The sequence below is a fragment of the Nerophis ophidion genome, linkage group LG04, assembly GCF_033978795.1.
Source record: "Nerophis ophidion isolate RoL-2023_Sa linkage group LG04, RoL_Noph_v1.0, whole genome shotgun sequence".
Lineage (NCBI taxonomy): Eukaryota > Metazoa > Chordata > Actinopteri > Syngnathiformes > Syngnathidae > Nerophis > Nerophis ophidion.
Window position 1 is genome coordinate 80975813 of NC_084614.1, and position 24374 is coordinate 81000186.

General features: G+C 39.6%; 1 protein-coding gene across 2 annotated transcripts in view; it reads left to right on the top strand.

Moving 5' to 3' along the window:
• Window positions 1–1074: 1074 nt before the first annotated feature.
• Window positions 1075–24374, top strand: part of LOC133552020 (arrestin-C-like) — a 34851-nt gene continuing 11551 nt past the window's right edge. The window contains exons 1-8 of one of the 2 annotated variants that reach the window (XM_061899265.1): window positions 1075–1218; window positions 4767–4793; window positions 13027–13118; window positions 17243–17287; window positions 17394–17584; window positions 17773–17832; window positions 22302–22378; window positions 22453–22588. In XM_061899265.1, coding sequence (XP_061755249.1) covers window positions 4786–4793; window positions 13027–13118; window positions 17243–17287; window positions 17394–17584; window positions 17773–17832; window positions 22302–22378; window positions 22453–22588 — 609 coding nt within the window. In that variant the 5' untranslated portion in view covers window positions 1075–1218; window positions 4767–4785. The remainder of the gene's footprint in view (window positions 1219–4766; window positions 4794–13026; window positions 13119–17242; window positions 17288–17393; window positions 17585–17772; window positions 17833–22301; window positions 22379–22452; window positions 22589–24374) is intronic. The other variant, XM_061899264.1, reaches the window with a different exon arrangement.

The window sequence follows — 24374 nt, forward strand, 5'->3', positions numbered from 1 at the left end:
AGTTGATCTGCCGCTTCTTTTCTTTCTCCTATGTCCCCCCCTCCCTTGTGGAGGGGGTCCGGTCCGATGACCATGGATGAAGTACTGGCTGTCCAGAGTCGAGACCCAGGATGGACCGCTCGCCTGTGTATCGGTTGGGGACATCTCTACGCTGCTGATCCGCCTCCGCTTGAGATGGTTTCCTGTGGACGGGACTCTCGCTGCTGTCTTGGATCCGCTTTGAACTGAACTCTGGCGGCTGTGTTGGAGCCACTATGGATTGAACTTTCACAGTATCATGTTAGACCCGCTCGACATCCATTGCTTTCGGTCCCCTAGAGGGGGGGGGGGGGTTGCACACATCTGAGGTCCTCTCCAAGGTTTCTCATAGTCAGCATTGTCACTGGCGTCCCACTGGATGTGAATTCTCCCTGCCCACTGGGTGTGAGTTTTCCTTGCCCTTTTGTGGGTTCTTCCGAGGATGTTGTAGTCGTAATGATTTGTGCAGTCCTTTGAGACATTTGTGATTTGGGCCTATATAAATAAACATTGATTGATTGATTGATTTTTATATATATATATATATATATATATATATATATATATATATTAAAGGTAAATTAAGCAAATCGGCTATTTCTGGCAATTCATTTAAGTGTGTATCAAACTGGTAGCCCTTCGCATTAATCAGTGCCCAAGAAGAGTGGCTCTTTGTTTCGAAAAGGTTGGTGACCCCTGGGTTAGAGTGTCCGCCCTGAGATCGGTAGGTTGTGAGTTCAAACCCCGGCCGAGTCATACCAAAGACTATGAAACGGGACCCATTACCTCCCTGCTTGGCACTCAGCATCAAGGGTTGGAATTGGGGGTTAAATCACCAAAAATGATTCCCCGGGCGCAGCCACCGCTGCTGCTCACTGCTCCCCTCACTATCGTTGGTAAGTAAAGAGGAAATGCTGACAAGTAGAAGTAACTACAATTGATCTTATCTCATCTTATGTGATCTTAGAAATGTGTGGTGGCGAAGAAGAACAACAGGTTGTGTGTCTGCGGCGTATTTTTAAACCTTTTGTGGTCCAAAAGCCATTGATTGCTTGATTGGATTAGCCAGCCGGCCACGGCAGCAATAACGAGGCCGATTAGCCCCAACGTTGCCCCCGCCGGTATAAAGGAACCAGCGCGAACTGGGGACGCCGCCGTGTTTCCTGAGACGTCCTGCACATACTCCACGACTGACGAGAGGTGAGACTGTTTACTTTTTTTAATTTAAATGAACTTTTTCTACACGTACACATACTTAGCCAACCCTCCCGATTTTTCCCGGGAGAGTCCAGAATTTCAGTGCCCCTCCCAAAAATCTCCCTGGGGGCAACCATTCTCACGAATTTCTCACGATTTCCACCCGGACAACAATATTGGGGGCATGCCTTTAGCGTCCTCTCTCACCTGAAACCTTCACCCTTTAACACATCCGCTTTTCCTCCATATAAACAGCATGCCGGCCCGGTCACATAACATCTATGGCTTTTGGAACTCTGTGCACACAACAACCTATCTGGACTCGATAAGAGATTCGATACGAAATCGGTTCGATAAGAGGATTCCCTAACGGCATCAACATCAATAATTTCTTGACGAACATCATCCCTATCCTCCTTCTTTTATTCATGTAGTTGCGTTTGGACCAGACGTTCCTCTAATGGAATTTAAGATACTGGTCAATCTTTTGATGACACATAAGCTGATTTTAAATGATCACCCAGAACAGAATAAGTATTTTGCAATTTATTCCAAAGCTTTGGGGAGACCAACCTAAAAACAACACATTCAAATCGCGTCGCCTAGTTGATCTGAAAACCTTACGGAAGCGCTGCCTACTACAATATCTCCCTCGCCCTCACCCACCGGAACAAATACACATGTCTATTGTCCTCCTAAGCTGGCCACAGGATGAGATAAGAAGGGAGTATTACTACTCCTTGCATTCCTAAAGCCAAGGTTAACTTGCAGTGTACCATATACATGAGATTATAAAATAGAAAGAGTACAAATGGAAAACACTAGCTATTTGAAATATGACTATAGAAAGAAATAACTCTTAAATATGCATATATGTAGATATCTATCTCTTAAATATGGATATATGTAGATATCTATCTCCGTAAAAAAAATAAGAATATATGTGTATATATATATATATATATATATATATATATTAGGGGCGTAACGGTACACAAACATTTCGGTTCGGTACATACCTCGGTTTAGAGGTCACGGTTCGGTTCATTTTCAGTACAGTAAGAAAAACAACAAAATATACATTTTTTGGGTTATTTATTTACCAAATTTGTAAACAATGGCATAACATACGTATACACACAGGGTCCATTGCCAGGGTTAATGTGGTCAACATTTGTAAAAGAAAAGCTAAATAAGATAAGGCTCAGAATGGTTTCTTAACAAACCTTTCTACATATAAAGAGCTTTTTTTGATTGATTGATTAAGACTTTTATTAGTAGATTGCACAGCACAGTACATATCCCATACAATTGGCTTACTTGGCAGTAAGAGGATATATGGGCTTATTGTTCTTCCACCATAGAAGTGGGTCAAAATATAGTTTTTATTGCAATACAGCAACCCCCTGCAACCCTGGATGGGACAAGCGGTAGAAAATGGATGGTTAGTTGGTCTTAATTCTGCTGCTATAAAAACATTTGTTATTGCTTCAGCCCTGCCTGACTCGCCGAATAGAGGCTGCTTGAATGCGGTGGTAACGCTTCCAAGGGGTTAGAATATTTGACATGTTGGCAGAAGCATGCCCTACTGCTGCTCAACAATGTCGGCAAACCTCCGTCCTCCATTGTTGTATCGCACCGCTCAGCCAAAGTGTTCCCAAACGGGAGATTTTAACGAGGCAGGAGGGTCTTCCAGCTCTGGCTTTTACATGTTGTCCTAGCCCGGTCGCTGCTAGCCGAGTGTTGTGCCTCGGTGTGCATTGTTTACACAACGTGCGGTGCGATACCTAATATGTCCGTGTGGAAACTCGTTCGGTACTCCTCCGAACCGAAACCCCCGTACCGAAACGGTTCAATACAAGTACACGTACCGTTACACCCCTAATATATATATGTATATATGTATATCATTCTGTAATTCACTGGAATTCAAGTATTTATTTTATTATGTATATATATGTATATATATATATATTTATAAGAGATGTACGATATTGTCCAACTCTTAACTACCGATTCCGATATCCACTGATACCGATGTATACTGTCGTGGAGTTAACACATTGTTATGCTTATTTATGTTGTGATGCCCCGCTGCATGCATTAAACAATGTAACAAGGTTTTCCAAAATAAAACAAATCAAGTTATGGGAAAAAAATGCCAACATGGCACTCCCGTATTTATTATTGAAATCACAAAGTGCATTATTTTTTTATTTTTAACATTCTTCAAAACAGCAGCTTGGAATTTGGGACATGCTCTCCCTGAGAGAGCATGAGTAGGTTGAGGTTTGTGTGTGTGTGTGGGGGGGGGGGGCGGGGGGGGTATATTGTAGTTTCCCAGAAGAGTTAGTGCTGCAAGGGGTTCTGGGTATTTGTTCTGTTGTGTTACGATGCGGACGTTCTCCTGAAATGTGTTTGTCATTCTTGTTTGGTGTGGGTACAGTATTAAAGTTGTTCACACGGCCACCCCTCAGTGTAACCTGTATGGCGGTTGACCAAGTATGCCTAGCATTCACTTGAGTGTGTGAAAAGCCGTAGATATTACGTGATTGGGCGGGCACGCGAACGGCAGTGCCTTTAAGGTTTATCGGCGCTCAGTACATCCGTGTACACAGCTGCGTTTTAAAAAGTCATACATTTTACTTTGGAAACCGATCATTTTGAAACCGATACCGATCATTTCCGATATTACATTTTAAAGCATTTATCGGCCGATAATATCGGACTGCCGATATTATCCCTAATATACCGTATTGCCGCAGGGCATATAGTATGCGCCTGCCTTGAATTACCGCCGGGTCAAACTCGCTTCGCAAAATAATTAGCGCATGCTTAGTATTACCGCCTGGTCAAACTCGTGACATCATTTTCAAAATAAAGGAGGCTGATTTCAATACCGGTAATTTGAAATTGCATAAAGGGAAGAAGATTAAGAGCTATTCAGTAGGATTTAAGGTGCCAAGCTTACATCACACTCAAATTTTTACTGCATGCCTTTGGTAAGTGCCGGAGTGAGAAGAGGTCTTAAATTAATTAGCGCCCATCGGCGGCAATTCAAGGAAATACGGTATGTATCATGTATGTGAGAGCTTTGACGACCGACAAAGACGAGGTCATGTGACGTTTTTCGGTTTGTCAGCAAACATCAAAATGTCCACTTCATTAGGTACACTCTGGCGAGGTTCATTGCTATTTCTGATATGACCAAATATGGTCATGGTGATTGAGATGTTTATGTGTACCTAATGAAGTGTCTCGGGGAGCACGACGACGACGATGATGATGATGGCGCTGAAGTGGCGGTGCACTCTCGACCTGCTCATCCTCATCACGGAGCTTGTCTTCGGATTTCATTCATTCCCCCGAATTCCCCGTGATCCCTTTAGCGCTCCCTGAAATAGCGGCCGTCCACCGCGTGACATAATCTCCTCAATCAGGCAGCGGCCATTTGGATTAATCCTAATCTGCCCAGATTAGCCCGAGTCGCTCCGGCCGCTCACACGCCACTTGATGCTCTGACCTGCCCGCTCTTCTCTTTGCCTCCGCAGAACACTTCCTGCAGCTGCCATGGCAAAGTAAGTCCGCCCGCCCGCCCGCCAGGTAACACGCCGTCACGTCCAATCAGCAGCAGCCTTGCCAAAGGTGCTCTGGTGTTGCCTTGGTAACGGCGACACAAGCCTTGCATCAATCTACGCACCCGTTACACTACAACACGATACTACAACATGATGCGACAACATGATATCACAACATAATACTATAATATGATACTACAACATAATACTGTACCAGGATACTACAATATATACTACAACACGATACTACAACATGATACTACAACATAATACTACAACATGATATCACAACATAATACTATAATATGATACTACAACACGATACTGTACCAGGATACTACAATATATACTACAACATAATACTACAACATGATACGACAACATTATACTATAATATGATACTACAACACAATACTGTACCAGGATACTACAATATATACTACAACACGATACTACAACATGATACCACAACATAATACTACAACATGATGCGACAACATGATATCACAACATAATACTATAATATGATACTACAACACAATACTGTACCAGGATACTACAATATATACTACAACATAATACTACAACATGATACGACAACATTATACTATAATATGATACCACAACACAATACTGTACCAGGATACTACAATATATACTACAACACGATACCACAACATGATACCACAACATAATACTACAACATGATGCAACAACATGATATCACAACATAATACTATAATATGATACTACAACACAATACTGTACCAGGATACTACAATATATACTACAACACGATACTACAACATGATACCACAACATAATACTACAACATGATGCGACAACATGATATCACAACATAATACTACAATATGATACTAAAACACAATACTGTACCAGGATACTACAATATATACTACAACATAATACTACAACATGATACGACAACATTATACTATAATATGATACTACAACACAATACTGTACCAGGATAATACAATATATACTACAACACGATACTACAACATGATACCACAACATCATAATACTACAACATGATGCGACAACATGATATCACAACATAATACTATAATATGATACTACAACACAATACTGTACCAGGATACTACAATATATACTACACCACGATACTACAACATGATACCACAACATAATACTACAACATGATGCGACAACATGATATCACAACATAATACTATAATATGATACTACAACACAATACTGTACCAGGATACTACAATATATACTACAACATAATACTACAACATGATACGACAACATTATACTATAATATGATACTACAACACAATACTGTACCAGGATACTACAATATATACTACAACACGATACTACAACACAATACCACAACATAATACTACAACATGATGCGACAACATGAAATCACAACATAATACTATAATATGATACTACAACACAATACTGTACCAGGATACTACAATATATACTACAACACGATACTACAACACAATACCACAACATAATACTACAACATGATGCGACAACATGATATCACAACATAATACTATAATATGATACTACAACACAATACTGTACCAGGATACTACAATATATACTACAACATGATACGACAACATTATACTATAATATGATACTACAACACAATACTGTACCAGGATACTACAATATATACTACAACACGATACTACAACATGATACCACAACATAATACTACAACATGATGCGACAACATGATATCACAACATAATACTATAAAATGATACTACAACACAATACTGTACCAGGATACTACAATATATACTACAACACGATACTACAACATGATACCACAACATAATACTACAACATGATGCGACAACATGATATCACAACATAATACTATAATATGATACTACAACACAATACTGTACCAGGATACTACAATATATACTACAACACGATACTACAACATGATACGACAACATTATACTATAATATGATACTACAACACAATACTGTACCAGGATACTACAATATATACTACAACACGATACTACAACATGATACCACAACATAATACTACAACATGATGCGACAACATGATATCACAACATAATACTATAATATGATACTACAACACAATACTGTACCAGGATACTACAATATATACTACAACACGATACTACAACATGATACCACAACATAATACTACAACATGATGCGACAACATGATATCACAACATAATACTATAATATGATACTACAACACAATACTGTACCAGGATACTACAATATATACTACAACATAATACTACAACATGATACGACAACATAATACTATAATATGATACTACAACACAATACTGTACCAGGATACTACAATATATACTACAACACGATACTACAACATGATACCACAACATAATACTACAACATGATGCGACAACATGATATCACAACATAATACTATAATATGATACTACAATACTGTACCAGGATACTACAATATATACTACAACATAATACTACAACATGATACGACAACATTACACTATAATATGATACCACAACACAATACTGTACCAGGATACTACAATATATACTACAACATGATACAACAACATGATATCACAACATTATACTATAATATGATACCACAACACAATACTGTACCAGGATACTACAATATATACTACAAAATAATACTACAACATGATACGACAACATTATACTATAATATGATACCACAACACAATACTGTACCAGGATACTACAATATATACTACAACATAATACGACAACATGATATCACAACATAATACTATAATATGATACTACAACACAATACTGTACCAGGATACTACAATATATACTACAACATAATACTACAACATGATACGACAACATTATACTATAATATGATACTACAACACAATACTGTACCAGGATACTACAATATATACTACAACATAATACTACAACATGATACGACAACATTATACTATAATAATGATACCACAACACAATACTGTACCAGGATACTACAATATATACTACAACACGATACAACAACATGATATCACAACATTATACTATAATATGATACCACAACACAATACTGTACCAGGATACTACAACATAATACGACAACATTATACTATAATATGATACCACAACATAATACTGTGCCAGGATACTACAATATATACTACAACATGATATTACTACATTATACTATAATATGATACTACAACATTATACTTCAACATAAAAGTACAACATGATACCACAACATTATACTACATGACACTACAATATTATACTAAAACATGATACGACAACATTATACTATAATATGATTCTACAACATAATACTGTACCAGGATACTACAATATATACTACATGATAATTACAACAGTATACCATAAAATGATACTACAACATAATACTGTAACATGATACTACAACATTATACTACAACATAAAAGTACAACATGATACCACAACATAATCGTACAACATTATACTACATGACACTACAATATTGTACAACAGCAATGATACGAAAACATGATATCACAACATTATACTATAATATGATACTACAACATAATACTGTAGCTGGATACTACAATATATACTACAACATGATATTACAACATTATACTATAAAATGATACTAAAACATAATACAGTAACATAATACTACAACATTATACTACAACATAAAAGTACAACATCATACCACAACATAATCGTGCAACATTATGCTACATGACACTACAATATTATACTACAACATGATACAACAACATGATATCACAAACATAATACTATAACATGATACTACAACATAATACTGTAACATGATACTACAACATAAAAGTACAACATGATACCACAACATAATACTGTACCAGGATACTACAATATATACTACAACATGATACAACAACATGATATCACAACATAATACTATAATATGATACTACAACATTATACTGTAACATGAAACTACAACATAAAAGTACAACATGATACCACAACATAATACTGTACCAGGATACTACAATATATACTACAACATGATACAACAACATGATATCACAACATAATACTATAATATGATACTACAACATTATACTGTAACATGAAACTACAACATAAAAGTACAACATGATACCACAACATAATACTGTACCAGGATACTACAATATATACTACAACATGATATTACTACATTATACAATAATATGATACTGCAACATTATACTTCAACATAAAAGTACAACATGATACCACAACATAATCGTACAACATTATACTACATGACACTACAATATTATACTAAAACATGATTGACAAATCGAACGATGCAGGGGCCTTTTTGGTAGTTTTTATCTTCAAAAATCAGTACAACAAATGCCTTTAAAAAAAAAAACAAGAAAGTGCAATTTCGTGAGAAAGTTTATGTGACTTTTGCTGAAGAGCCAAAGTTGAACTAAAATGCTAACAGTTAGCATGCTGGCCAGAAAGCCTCAAGAAACAAAATAATATGAACAAAATGAGCTAAAAAAAGATGCTAACAGATTCTAAAGCAGGGGTCACCAACATGGTTCCTGCGGCCACCAGGTAGCCCATAAGGACCAGATGTTCTAAAAATAGCTCAAATAGCAGCACTTACCAGTGAGCTGCCTCTATTTTTTTAATTTTATTTAAGCTGGTCTCGCTTTGCTCGACATTTTTAATTCTAAAAGAGACCAAACTCAAATAGAATTTGAAAATCCAAGAAAATATTTGAAAGACTTGGTTTTCGTTTGTTTAAATAAATTCATTATTTTTTTTACTTTGATTCTTATAACTTTCAGAAAGACAATTTTAGAGAAAAAATACAACTTTAAAAATGATTTTAGGATTTTTCAAACACATATACCTTTTTACCGTTTAAAATCCTTCCACTTGTTTCCCGACAATTTAAATCAATGTTTAAGTTTTTTTTTTATTGTAAAGAATAATAAATACATTTTGATTTAATTCTTCATTGTAGCTTCTGTTTTTTCGATGAAGAATATTTGTGAAATATTTCTTCAAACTTATTATAATTAAAATAAAATAAAAATATTCTGGCAAATCTAGGAAATCCGTACAATCAAATTTAGATCTTATTTCAAAGTATTTTGAATTTCTTTTAACTTTTTTGTTCTGGAAAATCTAGAAGAAATAATGATTTGTCTTTGTTAGAAATATAGCTTGGTCCAATTTGTTATATATTCTAACAAAGTGCAGATTGGGTTTTAACCTATTTAAAACATGTCTTCAAAATTCTAAAATTAATCTTAATCAGGAAAAATTACTAATGATGTTCCATAAATTATTTTTTTAATTTTTTCAAAATCATTCGAGTTAGCTAGTTTTTCTCTTCATTTTTTTCGGTTGAATTTTGAATTTTAAAGAGTCGTAATTGAAGGTAAACTATTTGATTTAAATGTTTTCGTGTTTTCTCCTCTTTTTAACCGTTCAATGAAGTGTTTTTTTTCATCATTTATTCTCTACAAAAAACCTTCCGTAAAAGGAAAAAAAATGTACAACGTAATAACAGACAGAAATACCCATTTTTTTATATATATGTGGATTTATTTATTAAAGGTAAATTGAGCAAATTGGCTATTTCTGGCAATTTATTGAAGTGTGTATCAAACTGGTAGCCCTTTGCATTAATCAGTACCCAAGAAGTAGCTCTTGCTTTCAAAAATGTTGGTGCTGCAAGATCTACCATGTTGCATTCAATCAATCAATCAATCAATCAATGTTTACTTATATAGCCCTAAATCACTAGTGTCTCAAAGGGCTGCACAAACCAATACAACATCCTTGGTAGGCCCACATAAGGACAAAGAAAACTCACACCCAGTGACTTATGAGGAACCTTGGAGAGGACCGCATATGTGGGCATCTTAAGTGCACAGGAAGCCAGTGCTGGTGAGCCAGTACAGGCGTAATGTGATCAAACTTTCTTGTTCTTGTCAAAAGTCTAGCAGCCGCATTTTGTACCAACTGTAATCTTTTAATGCTAGACATGGGGAGACCCGGAAATAATACGTTACAGTAATCGAGACGAGGCGTAACAAACGCATGGATAATGATCTCGGCGTCTTTAGTGGACAGAATGGAGCGAATTTTAGCGATATTACGGAGATGAAAGAAGGCTGTTTTAGTAACGCTTTTAATGTGTGACTCAAAGGAGAGAGTTGGGTCGAAGATAATACCCAGATTCTTTACCGAGTCGCCTTGTTTATTTGTTTGGTTGTCAAATGTTAGAGTTGTATTATTAAATAGAGGTCGGTGTCTAGCAGGACCGATAATCAGCATTTCCGTTTTTTGGGCGTTGAGTTGCAAAAAGTTAGCGGACATCCATTGTTTAGTTTCATTAAGACACGCCTCCAGCTGACTACAGGTTTCCTGCTGGCTCCGCTGTGAACGGGACTCTCGCTGCTGTGTCGGATCCGCTTTGGACTGGACTCTCGCGACTGTGTTGGATCCATTATGGATTGAACTTTCACAGTATCATGTTAGACCCGCTCGACATCCATTGCTTTCCTCCTCTCCAAGGTTCTCATAGTCATCATTGTCACCGACGTCCCACTGGGTGTGAGTTTTCCTTGCCCTTATGTGGGCCTACCGAGGATGTCGTAGTGGTTTGTGCAGCCCTTTGAGACACTAGTGATTTAGGGCTATATAAGTAAACATTGATTGATTGATTGATTGATACAACAACGTATTAGATGTCAAATGCAGAGGGTAATTTCACCACACCTAGTGTGTGTGCGTGTTTGCCATCAGTGGTACTTTACCTTTTTTAACATGGTGCATATCAAAACACTCACTTGCCTCGTTTCATGTACTTTCCTGTGAATATATTGTTGTGTTAAAATGTTACAGGGCACCTTGTTCCAGTGGATGTGATAAGCAACAAGGAAATGGGTCAATCTAAAAGCATCGTGACACACGCACACACATTGGTTATAATTTGGAATGGTTTTTGATCATGACTTGTGGGGACCACCCTTTCTACATAAAAAAAAATGAGGTGAAATGGCCACTGCCCAGTTAGCTCATACCTGTCTTTAAATCTCTGGATTGATGAAGAAATGTGCTGATCAGACTTCCTGGGGACCCTGCACACTGCCTCCCTTCAACGTATATTCCCATTAATTTTTCATTAATTCCCATGGAAAGTTTCCAACTTTGAATATTCCCGGAATTTTAAAGTTAAAGTACCAATGATTGTCACACACACACACTAGGTTTGCAACCCTACTTTGGAGACCCCGGCTCTAGAACATGTTGGTGACCTCACAGCTGCTCAAAGACTCGTCTGGCTATTTCCAACAAGGACTCGGACGAGAGCCAAGCTTCTCCCGAGGCGACCTCTCAATCCGTGGCGTCCACACGTTAGCGCGGCTAATGGGATGATGACGGAAGACGAGGGATTAGAACAAGGGGTCGGCAACCTTTTTGGCTGAGAGAGCCAAGAAGCCAAATATTTTAAAATGTATTTCCCTAAGAGCCATATAATATATATTTTTTTAACACTGAACACAACTAAACACGTGCATTTTTAAGTTTCCAGAGTATAATAAGTCTCTTATTCTTTGTAATAACGTTGTTATTCTGAAGCAAACTGTGGAGGGGGCGTGGCCTGCGGGCCTGCAGCAAAGCAGCATGTTGCCAGGACCGGCCTCGAAATCAGCGACAGGTGCTTAGACGGCCCACCTGGGCCTTTTTATCTAATCACCTGTGTCGCTCTGTTATAAGCAGCAGCCAGGAGGTGAGACAGGGTTGGGGCTGGAGCCAGAGCGCGAGCGAGAACGAAAGAGAAAAAGACAATTGAGAAAAATAAAATAAACAATATTGTAACCCTAAAACAGGCTCCTGGTGGTCTGAAGAACCCCCAGGAGGGCAAGCCCCACACTAACCAATAATAAATAAATGACTTCTTACCATCAACGCGACTTCTTAAACATAAAAATGCACGAGAATGTTTTATATTTTGAACGTTGTTTTTAACACCGTGATTACAAGTGGAATTATTCATGACTTATCCTGTTAAGCAATGTCCGCTCAGATTTATCCGAGAGCCAGATGCAGTCATCAAAAGAGAGCCGTAGGTTCCCTACCCCTGGATTAGAACCTTCTGCTCTCAAAAACAAATAAACTTTGTGGTCTCTGCAGGGTGTTCAAGAAGACCAGCGGCAATGGGGGGCTCACGCTCTACCTGGGCAAGCGAGACTACGTGGACCACGTCAGCAGCGTGGACCAAGTTGGTGCGTGTGTGTGTGTGTGTGTGTGTGTGTGTGTGTGTGTTTGTGTGTTCTTGTACTTCTACCCTTCTTGAGACATCAACAAGGCAAAGTGCCGTCCATATGAACGAGTTAGGACCCAAATCATGGTCCCAATACGGAAAACCATTGCATCTAATAGAGAGCCAAATACTAAGAGTCTGTGAACATTGCTCCAAAGTCAGGATTTTTTTCTTGATTTTAACATTGACAGGTCCAAAGGCAGCAATTATGATAAAACAAGACGGCAGCTAAAGAAGGACTTCCCTAGTCATCCGCGAAAAAACCCGCCAGGTGAACAGCTGATTTTATGACTTCCGGTTCTGACTTTAAGACAACCCGCATCCCATATGTGACCATAGAATGAACAAATACACTGCGGTACTAAGACTATATTGGCCATTAACAGTTTAGCTTCTACAGCTGGGTTGCCCAAATTGCGCATACTTGCCAACCCTCCCGGATTTTCCAGGAGACTCCCGAAATTCAGCGCCTCTCCCGAAAACCTCCTGGAAGAAATTTCCTCCCGAAAATCTCCCAAAATTCAGCCGGAACTGGAGGCCACGCCCCCTCCAGCTCAAACATGCACAGTTCGAAGCTTAAAAAGGAAGATTGCAGTCATTTTTAAAAACAACTGCTAATCCTCCTCCTTTTCGCCCGTATGACGGCGGAGCATTAAAGTAGGAACACTCCGGAGGCAGAAGTTCATTATGAGGGGCGGACTCACCGGCTCTCAGCCATGTTTCCGTCACACAGATGAAGTCAAGTCCGCAGGAAGTGAAGAAATCCTTCAGGATAAACGTTTTGTTTGTCAAAGATCTTGCGTTCACAAGACCGAACCTGGCGGGGGCCAGCACGTCCAAGGGCGCAGCTAACACAGGTGGGGCCCGACACACAGCCCGCAGGTGGCGGGGGAGAGGAGCCACAAGGCGGGAAAGTAAGGCAGGAATCCTGCCAGGTGAAAAAGCTGACTGGGACGTCGAAAAACCAACGTCGAAGTTGATCATATCAGAGGGAGAGGGGCAAAGATCCAACAGAGTTTGGCGGTCATACACAAGCAGTAAGCTGACAGAGACGAAAATAGACGCAAACAACACAAAAACGAACAGAGCTGAGAGCGAGAGATGGCAGGCCAAAGCACATACTGGCGCCATCTTCTGGAAACCCTGAAGTGACGTTACTCAAATAGTGAAAGGTAAGTGTGTGTTTTTTTTAGTAACCAGCAAGCACAGTAGTTAGTAGAACAACTGTGTTTTTATTACTTTGTATTTGATACGTGCCGTCTGAAATTCAACTATTTATTTTATTTATATATATATATAATAAATAAATATAGCCAGAATTCACTGAAAGTCAAGTATTTCATACACACACACACACGCACATATATATATATATATATATATATATATATATATTTATATATATATACTCCTCCCCTCTTAACCACGCCCCCGCCCCACCCCGACCACGCCCCCTACCCCCCCAACTCCCGAAATCGGAGGTCTGAAGGTTGGCAAGTATGAATTAAATTGCGGGTGGTACGTGACTCAGTTGTCGTCGGCCTAAAGCACATTCCCCAAAAAATTAAAAATAGACATCTTGTTTGCACCCCTGGTGGTGAAATCTGTCAAAATGAGGGTGGTCCCAAAAAGGAGGGATTTTTAAAATTGCCAGAGTGTCGGTTTTAAAAGTGCGCCCCCTCTGATCAACATATGAAATAACAAGTGTGTGTAAGAAATTGAAATGCGCCTCCTTTGGCCTAAATTAACTAAAAATAAATAAAGAAAAATGTATATGTAGAGACATACTGTAATAACTTGAAGTTAATAATAAAGATTAAAAAACAATTACAAAAATATTAACTAAAAGCAGTCTTTTACTCACAATGTGTCGACTTTTTTCTCATAAAATCGGGAACGATTTATCATAATTTTTCTGTTTCTGTAGTATTGCGAGGTTTTCTCGTAAAATTATCACTTTTTAATGCAAAATTGTGACACATGTCATATGAAAAGCTGACTTTTATCCCAATATTGCCAACATTTTTTGAGTAACATTGTGACTTTTGTCATCATTTTGCCAAGTAAAATTCAGATTATTATAGTACTGCCAAAATTCAAAGTTTTTCTTGTGAAATTGTGACCTTTTTTGTGAAACTCCAACAAATTTTTCAAAACAAGATATTTAATATTTGCATAGTATGTATATATTATTAATGTGAATACACTTCTTTATATATCTAAAAAGGGTGGTTCTAAAGAGGTAGGCATTTTTTGGAGGTCTCAAGAAGGTCACAAATACAAAAATGTGTGTGTTCTTGTATTTCTACCCTTCTTGAGACATCAACCAGGAAAAGTAGCTTCCATATGAGGAGGTGTGAACAAGTTAGGACATAAATCATGGTCCAAATACAGAAAACCATTGTATCTAATAGAGAATTTCTCATTTGCACCCCCTGGTGGTGAAAACTGTCAAAACTAGGATGGTCCCAAAAAGAAGGGATTTTTCAAATTGACTCTGTGTGGCTTTTAACAGTGCTCCCCCCTCTGGTCAACATATGAAATAACAAGTGTGTGTAAGAGATTGAAATGCGCCCCCTTTGGCCCAAATGAATTAAAAATAAATAAATAAATATGAATACAGAGACGTACTGTAATAACTTGGAATATATAATGCAGATCAAAAAACAATCCCAAAAATATACATATCACTACATATTCTTTCTGTTTCTGTAATATTGCGATATTTTCTCGTAAAATGATCACTTTTTTTATGTGAAACAATTACTTTTTAATGCAAAATGGGGACATTTGTCGTATAAAAATCTGACTTTTATCACAATATTGCCATTTTTTTTTGGTTGTTCTTGTAAAATAGTGACATTTTTGCCAAGTAAAAATTCAGATTATTATTATAACTTTGCCAAAAATGTTAAAGTTTTCCTATAAAATTGTGACTTTTGTCGAGTAAAATTACGACTCTTTTCTTAAAATTGCCAAAATGTAAAGTTTTTCTTGGAAAATTGCGACTGTCATTGAGTAAAATTCCGAATTTATAATAATATTGCACAAATGTTCAGCTTTCCTTGTAAAAATTTTGATTTGCTTTAAGTAAAATTCCGACTTTTATTATAATACTGCCAAAATTCTAAGTTTTTCTTGTGAAATTGTGACCTTTTTAACAACAAGCTCTTTTATATTTGCATATAATGTACATATTCTCAATGTTGTAAATACAAATTGTCAGGTTCAAACACTGATGACATTATTAAACAGACAAGAAGCAAGGATTCAGGCAGAGACAGAGTTAAATTTTACTCATGAGGAGAGACATATTGGGCTGTACACTCAGTTACAGTTCCAACTTACGCTCTAAGGCACAGCCCACGTGCTCCTCTATTTATTTGGGAGCTCCCTGGTTACATCACTGAGGCTGCTTCTGAAGGAAGGGGGGGGGGGGTCATTTCAGCAGCCCCAGTTGGATACAATATATGATTACCGTATTTTCCGCAATATAAGGCGCACCTTCAATGAATAGCCCATTTTAAAACTTTGTTCATATATAAGCCGCACCGCATTACAAGGCGCATAGAATAGACGCTACAGTAGAAGCTGGGGTTACGTTATGCATCCCGTAGTTGCGAGACCTATTGTGGCTTGATATTGGTCCACCGGATTATAAGGCGCACTGTCAGCTTTTGAGAAAATTGGAGGTTTTTAGGTGCGCCTTATAGTATTCAGAAATGGAAATGTGCTGATATCACCCTGTCTCTGCTTTGTCTGCGTCAAGGTACTCGATGTTCGCACTTGGCAGTCAGCAGGCCGGGTCTGGACACAAACACTGATTCGTGACGACTCGCAATCCAAAATTGGAAGTTTGCGCAGATAGAAAAGTACAACTTCAGCACAATTGATGATAACTATAGCAACGGCCTTTAAGCGTTGTGTGATAACTTATACATAATTATTCAAACACAAATCTTTATATATCTAGAAATGGTGGTCCTGAAGAGGTAGGCATTTTTCAGAGGTCTCAAGAAGGTAACAAATACAAGAATGTGTGAGTGTGTGTGTGTGAGAGTGTTGTGTAACTCTCATGTCTTTCAGATGGCGTCGTCAAGCTCGACACAGCAAACTTCGGGGACAGAAAAGGTGACGTCGGGATCCCACTACGAGGCTGGGGGGGTCGGGGGTGGGGGGGATGATTGCTATGCTAACATGCTAGCATGCTAACAGCCACGGTGCATTTTGCGTGTAGTGTTCGTGCAGCTGGCCTGCGCCTTCCGCTACGGCAGCGACGACCTGGACGTGATGGGCCTGTGCTTCAGGAAGGACATCTGGATCCAGCATGTCCAGATCTACCCGGAAGACCACAAGCCGGCGCTCAGCGCCATGCACGACACCCTGATGAAGAAGGCGGGGGACAACTCCTACCCTTTCACTTTCGAAGTACGGCCGACAAACGCAAACTGACCAAGCTAGTCAGTTAGCCTAACACTGACCAACGCAAGGCAACAATAATGCTAATGCTACGTGCTAACTGATAACAAATTTGTTGTTGCTGTCTTCTCCCGTGTGTGTGTGTGTGTGTGTGTGTGTGTGTGTGTGTGTGTGTGTGTGTGTGTGTGTGTGTATAGATTGCCAACAACCTCCCATGTTCAGTGTCACTGCAGCCCGGACCAGACGACAAGGGCAAGGTATACGACAACAACATGCTAATTAGGGACCAAATGTCCCTTTGGGACAGAGGACCCTATTGTATTTCTAAGGTTTTATTATTATTATAGGACTCCGGCTTATTAGCCCAAAAAAAGTCTGCGGGCTGTAGAGCTTTTTCATTTCGGGCTCCAGTACTCTGGAATGCCCTCCCGGTAACAGTTCGAGATGCTACCTCAGTAGAAGCATTTAAGTCTCACCTTAAAACTCATTTGTATACTCTAGCCTTTAAATAGACTCCCTTTTTAGACCAGTTGATCTGCCGTTTCTTTTCTTTTTCTTCTATGTCCCACTCTCCTTTGTGGAGGGGGTCCGGTCCGATCCGGTGGCCATGTACTGCTTGCCTGTGTATCGGCTGGGGACATCTCTGCGCTGCTGATCAGCCTCCTCTTGGGATGGTTTCCTGCTGGCTCCGCTGTGAACGGGACTCTCGCTGCTGTGTTGGATCCGCTTTGGACTGGACTCTCCCGACTGTGTTGGATCCATTGTGGATTGATCTTTCACAGTATCATGTTCTCATAGTCATCATTGTCACAGACGTCCCACTGGGTGTGAGTTTTCCTTGCCCTTATGTGGGCCTACCGAGGATGTCGTAGTGGTTTGTGCAGCCCTTTGAGACACTAGTGATTTAGGGCTATATAAGTAAACATTGATTGATTGATTGATTGATTATACCGCCCTCCTTTGAGCTGTAATTTGATCCCCTTAACTGCTTCAAAACTCACCGAATTTAACACGCACATCAGGACTGGCGAAAATTGCGATCTAATCAAAAAAACAAAACTCAAAATTGCGCTTTAGCGCCCCCTAGGAAAAACAAAGACAAAACTGCATGTAACTTTCGTTAGGAATGTTGTAGAGACATGTAACAAAAACCTCTATGTAGGTCTGACTTAGACCTACATTTCATACACTTACACCCTTCAGCAAAAATCAACAAGAAGTTGGCAAAAATCCCTTCAAAACAAAAGTTTCCTAGACAATGTCATTTTTGCCTCTTTGAGCTGTGATTTGACCCCCTTAAAATGCTTCAAAACACACATCAAGACTGGTAAAAATTGCGGTCCAATTAAAAAACCCAACCCCAAAACTCAAAATTGCGCTCTAGCGCCCCCTAGGAATAAAACACTGACAAACTGCTCTTGGGAAGAAAACACAGACCAAAAAAGTTTGTAACATCCGGTAGGAATGTCGTAGAAACATGAAACAAAAACCTCTATGTAGGTCTCACTTGGACCTACATTTCATTAATTGACATCCATCAGCAAAAATCAACAAGAAGTTGGCAAAAACCCCTTCAAAACAAAAGTTTCCTAGAAAATGTCATTTTTGCCTCTTTGAGCTGTAATTTGACCCCCTTAAAATGCTTCAAAACACACATCAGGACTGGTAAAAATTGCGGTCTAATAAAAAAACCAAACCCCAAAACTTAAAATTGCGCTCTAGCGCCCACTAGGAATAAAACACTGACAAACTGCTCTTGGGAAGAAAACACAGACCAAAAAGCTTGTAGAAACATGAAACAAAAACCTCTATGTAGGTCTCGCTTAGACCTACATTTCATTCTAGCACCCCCTAAGAAAAACAAAAGGCAAAACTGCCTGTAACTTTCGTTAGGAATGTTGTAGAGACATGTAACAAAAACCTCTATGTAGGTCTGACTTAGACCTACATTTCATACACTTACATCCTTCAGCAAAAATCAACAAGAAGTTGGCAAAAACCCCTTCAAGACAAAAGTTTCCTAGAAAATGTCATTTTTGCCTCTTTGAGCTGTAATTTGACCCCCTTAAAATGCTTCAAAACACACATCAGGACTGGTAAAAATTGCTGTCTAATAAAATAACCAAACCCCAAAACTTAAAATTGCGCTCTAGCGCCCACTAGGAATAAAACACTGACAAACTGCTCTTGGGAAGAAACCACAGACCAAAAAGCTTGTAGAAACATGAAACAAAAACCTCTATGTAGGTCTCACTTAGACCTACATTTCATTCTAGCGCCCCCTAAGAAAAACAAAAGGCAAAACTGCCTGTAACTTTCGTTAGGAATGTTGCAGAGACATGTAACAAAAACCTCTATGTAGGTCTGACTTAGACCTACATTTCATACACTTACATCCTTCAGCAAAAATCAACAAGAAGTTGGCAAAAATCCCTTCAAAACAAAAGTTTCCTAGACAATGTCATTTTTGCCTCTTTGAGCTGTGATTTGACCCCCTTAAAATGCTTCAAAACACACATCAAGACTGGTAAAAATTGCGGTCCAATTAAAAAACCCAACCCCAAAACTCAAAATTGCGCTCTAGCGCCCACTAGGAATAAAACACTGACAAACTACTTTTGGGAAGAAAACACAGACCAAAAAGCTTGTAACATCCGGTAGGAATGTCGTAGAAACATGAAACAAAAACATCTATGTAGGTCTCACTTAGACCTACATTTCATTCATTGACATCCATCAGCAAAAATCAACAAGAAGTTGGTAAAAACCCCTTCAAAACAAAAGTTTCCTAGAAAATGTCATTTTTGCCTCTTTGAGCTGTAATTTGACCCCCTTAAAATGCTTCAAAACTCACCAAACCCGACACACACATCAGGACTGGTAAAAATTGCGGTCTAATAAAAAACCCAACCCCCCAAAACTCAAAATTGCGCTCTAGCGCCCCCTAGGAATAAAACACTGACAAACTACTTTTGGGAAGAAAACAAAGACCAAAAAGCTTGTAACATCCGGTAGGAATGTCGTAGAAACATGAAACACAAACCTCTATGTAGGTCTCACTTAGACCTACATTTCATAGACTTACACCCTTCAGCAAAAATCAACAAGAAGTTGGCAAAAACCCCTTCAAAACAAAAGTTTCCTAGACAATGTCATTTTTGCCTATCTGAGCTGTGATTTGACCCCCTTAAAATGCTTCAAAACACACATCAGGACTGGTAAAAATTGCGGTCTAATAAAAAACCCAACCCCCAAAACTCAAAATTGCGCTCTAGCGCCCCCTAGGAATAAAACACTGACAAACTGCTCTTGGGAAGAAAACACAGACCAAAAAAGCTTGTAACATCCGGTAGGAATGTCGTAGAAACATGAAACAAAAACCTCTATGTAGGTCTCACTTAGACCTACATTTCATTAATTGACATCCATCAGCAAAAATCAACAGGAAGTTGGCAATTACCCGTTTTGTAAAAACCCGTCACCTTTTTTCAAACATTATCTCCTCTGAGCGCGTTTGTTGTGTCGGCGTCAAACTCGCACAGGAAAGAGATTGAACCATGCTAACATAAGCACGCTTGCTAACATGGTTGCTAAGACACCTGTTAACATGGTGACTAATACGGTTTCTATCACGCCTGCTAACATGGTTGCTAATATGGGTGCTAACATGGTCACTAGCACGTGAGCATACATAATTGCTAACATGGTTGCTAAAACACATGCTAACAAAAGCACGCTTGCTAACATGGTCACTAATATCGTTTCTATCACGCCTGCTAACATGGTTGTTAGCACATGCGCTAACATAGTTGCTAATATGGATGATAACATGGTCGTTAACACGCTTGCCAACATGGTTGCTAAAACGCGTACTAACATGGTCACTAGCATAATCGCTAACATGGTTGCTATCAAGCGTGCTAACATGGTGGATAGCACATTTTCTATACATAGTTGCTATCACGCTTGCTATCATGGTCACAAGCACACTGGCCAACATGGTTGCTAGGATGCTTACCAACATGGTCACCAGCAGGTGCTAGCACATGAGCAAACACGGTGGCTAAATGGATCACAACGTGGTTGCCTACATGAATACTAACATCGTCACACTGATATAGTGTTTCACTAAAGTTGGATCTGTTTAGCACAAAGCTTCTAAAACTTGTAGCTCATCCTCCTTATATTCAGCCTCAAAAACATAAGGTTCTGGTTATTTGTCCCAAATCAGTCCTTGTCGTCTCTCATGAAGTCTGCCATGATTAGTAGTGTTGCCGTTGTTGAGGGGGAACCCTTCTGATTAAAAGTTGCGCTAAGAGTTTTTCTAACTGCTCCGGTTTTGATTCCACGAGCCTTCAAAGAACTGCTGCGCTGCTGCCGTCTCAAGACGGCCGCTTAAAAGCAGGAAGCACCAGCGTGACCACACAATGCCGGGAAGATAGGTACTGTGCGGGTAAAGATATGTTCACTGGGTGAAAGAAGGAGGCACCAGTGTGACTCCGGGATTCAGAGAAGGTAGGTAATGTGCAGGTAAAGATATGTTGAATGGGTAAAGGCAGGAAACACCAGCAAAAGTCGCTCCTGTCCATCGCTGCTTGCAGCTTTAATTGTATACATGGCATTACAATAAGTGGCCACTCGAGGGAGCTATGCTGTTTTAACACAGACTCTTTACATAACCGCTCCCTAAAACTTTGGCATTTATGAATGAACCTGTGTGTTGCAGGCCTGCGGAGTGGACTTCGAGGTGAAGGCGTACCTGGCCAACGTGAAGTGTGACCCCAACGAGACCATAGAGAAGAAGTGGGTGGACCCTTCCCCCGACTCGCGTGCGCTCGCTTCCCCTCTGACGGCGTCTCCTCTCGTGTTGCCTTCAGGGACACGGCTCGCCTCATCATCCGTAAAATCCAGTACGCCCCCTCCCAGGTGGGCGCCGGGCCCAAGGCGGACGTCTGCAAGAGCTTCATGATGTCGGACAAGCCGGTCCATCTGGAGGCGTCCCTGGAGAAAGACGTGAGTGAAATAGATGATGACATGGCGGGCAATGAGCGTGCTGGATTGGTTGCTATCATGTTTGCCAACACGGTTGTTAGCACATAAGGTAGTTGCTAACATGGTCACAAGCATGTCAATAGTTGGATGTTTGCAGAGGTTTGTCTCGACTGAACAAAGTTTATTTACATGGTTGCTAAAACAGGTGCTAACATAAGCATACTTGCTAACATGGTTGCTAAAACGCTTGCTAACATGGTCACTGTCGGAGTTTGTTTGTGACGAACCCCACCATGCAGAGATGGAGGCAGGCATTGAATAGGACACCATGATTTAATTAAAATAATACAACAAGAACAAACAGTAGGGGACTAACACAAAGCGCGCACGAGGCGGATAACAAACTAAGAGAGCTAGCGTGGGAGCGAGAAAACAATAAGGAGACTTAGCATGGAAGCTAGCAAAAACAAAAAGGGGCCTAGCGTGGAAGCTAGGAAAACAGAAGTCGTACTTGTAAAATGAAAGAACAAACTGGAAGCAGGGAACAAAAAACGGTAAGCTACAAATATCAAACGAATATAGCTTACCGCTACGCTGCAAAGACACGACAAGGTACGACTCGACAGGAGCGATAATACGAAACGAGCGACAAGAAGTGACATCGACAAATCAATAATCCAGGCCCTGACTGGAAGACAAAGCGGGTACAAATAGGAGCGGGCTGATTGACACCAGGTGTGGCCAGGTGCCAATCAGCCGCAGCTGAGGGGAAACAAAGCACTCCGGGAGACGAACAGGAAGCTGAACCAAAATAAGAGTGCTGACAGGAAATACTAAACACACAGAGGAAAAACTAAAACACAAACTGTCAGTGGCAAGCCTGACAGTCACTCATATGGTTTCTATCACGCCTGCTAACATGGTTGTTAGCACATGCGCTAAACTAGTTGCTAATATTATTGATAACAAAGTCACTAGCACGTGTGCATACAGGGTTGCTGAAACACATGCTAACATAAGCATGCTCGCTAACATGGTTGCTAAGACACCTGTTAACATGGTCACCAATATGGTTTCTATCACGCCTGCTAACATGGTTGCTAATATGGATGATAACATGGTCACTAGCACGTGTGCATACATGGTTGATAACATGGTTGCTAAAACACATGCTAACATAAGCACGCTTGCTAACATGGTTGCTAAGACACCTGTTAACATGGTCACTAATATGGTTTCTATCACGCCTGCTAACCTGGTTGCTAATATGGATGATAACATGGTCACTAGCACGTGAGCGTACATAGTTGCTAACATGGTTGCTAAAATACATGATAACATAAGCACGCTTGCTAACATGGTTGCTAAGACACCTGTTAACATGGTCACTAATATGTTTCTATCACGCCTGCTAACCTGGTTGCTAATATGGATGATAACATGGTCACTAGCACGTGTGCATACATGGTTGCTAAAACACATGCTAACATAAGCACGCTTGCTAACATGGTTGCTAAGACACCTGTTAACATGGTCACCAATATGGTTTCTATCACGCCTGCTAACCTGGTTGCTAATATGGATGATAACATGGTCACTAGCATGTGAGCGTACATAGTTGCTAACATGGTTGCTAAAACACATGATAACATAAGCACGCTTGCTAACATGGTTGCTAAGACACCTGTTAACATGGTCACTAATATGTTTCTATCACACCTGCTAACATGGTTGCTAATATGAATGATAACATGGTCACTAGCACGTGAGCGTACATAGTTGCTAACATGGTTGCTAAAACACATGA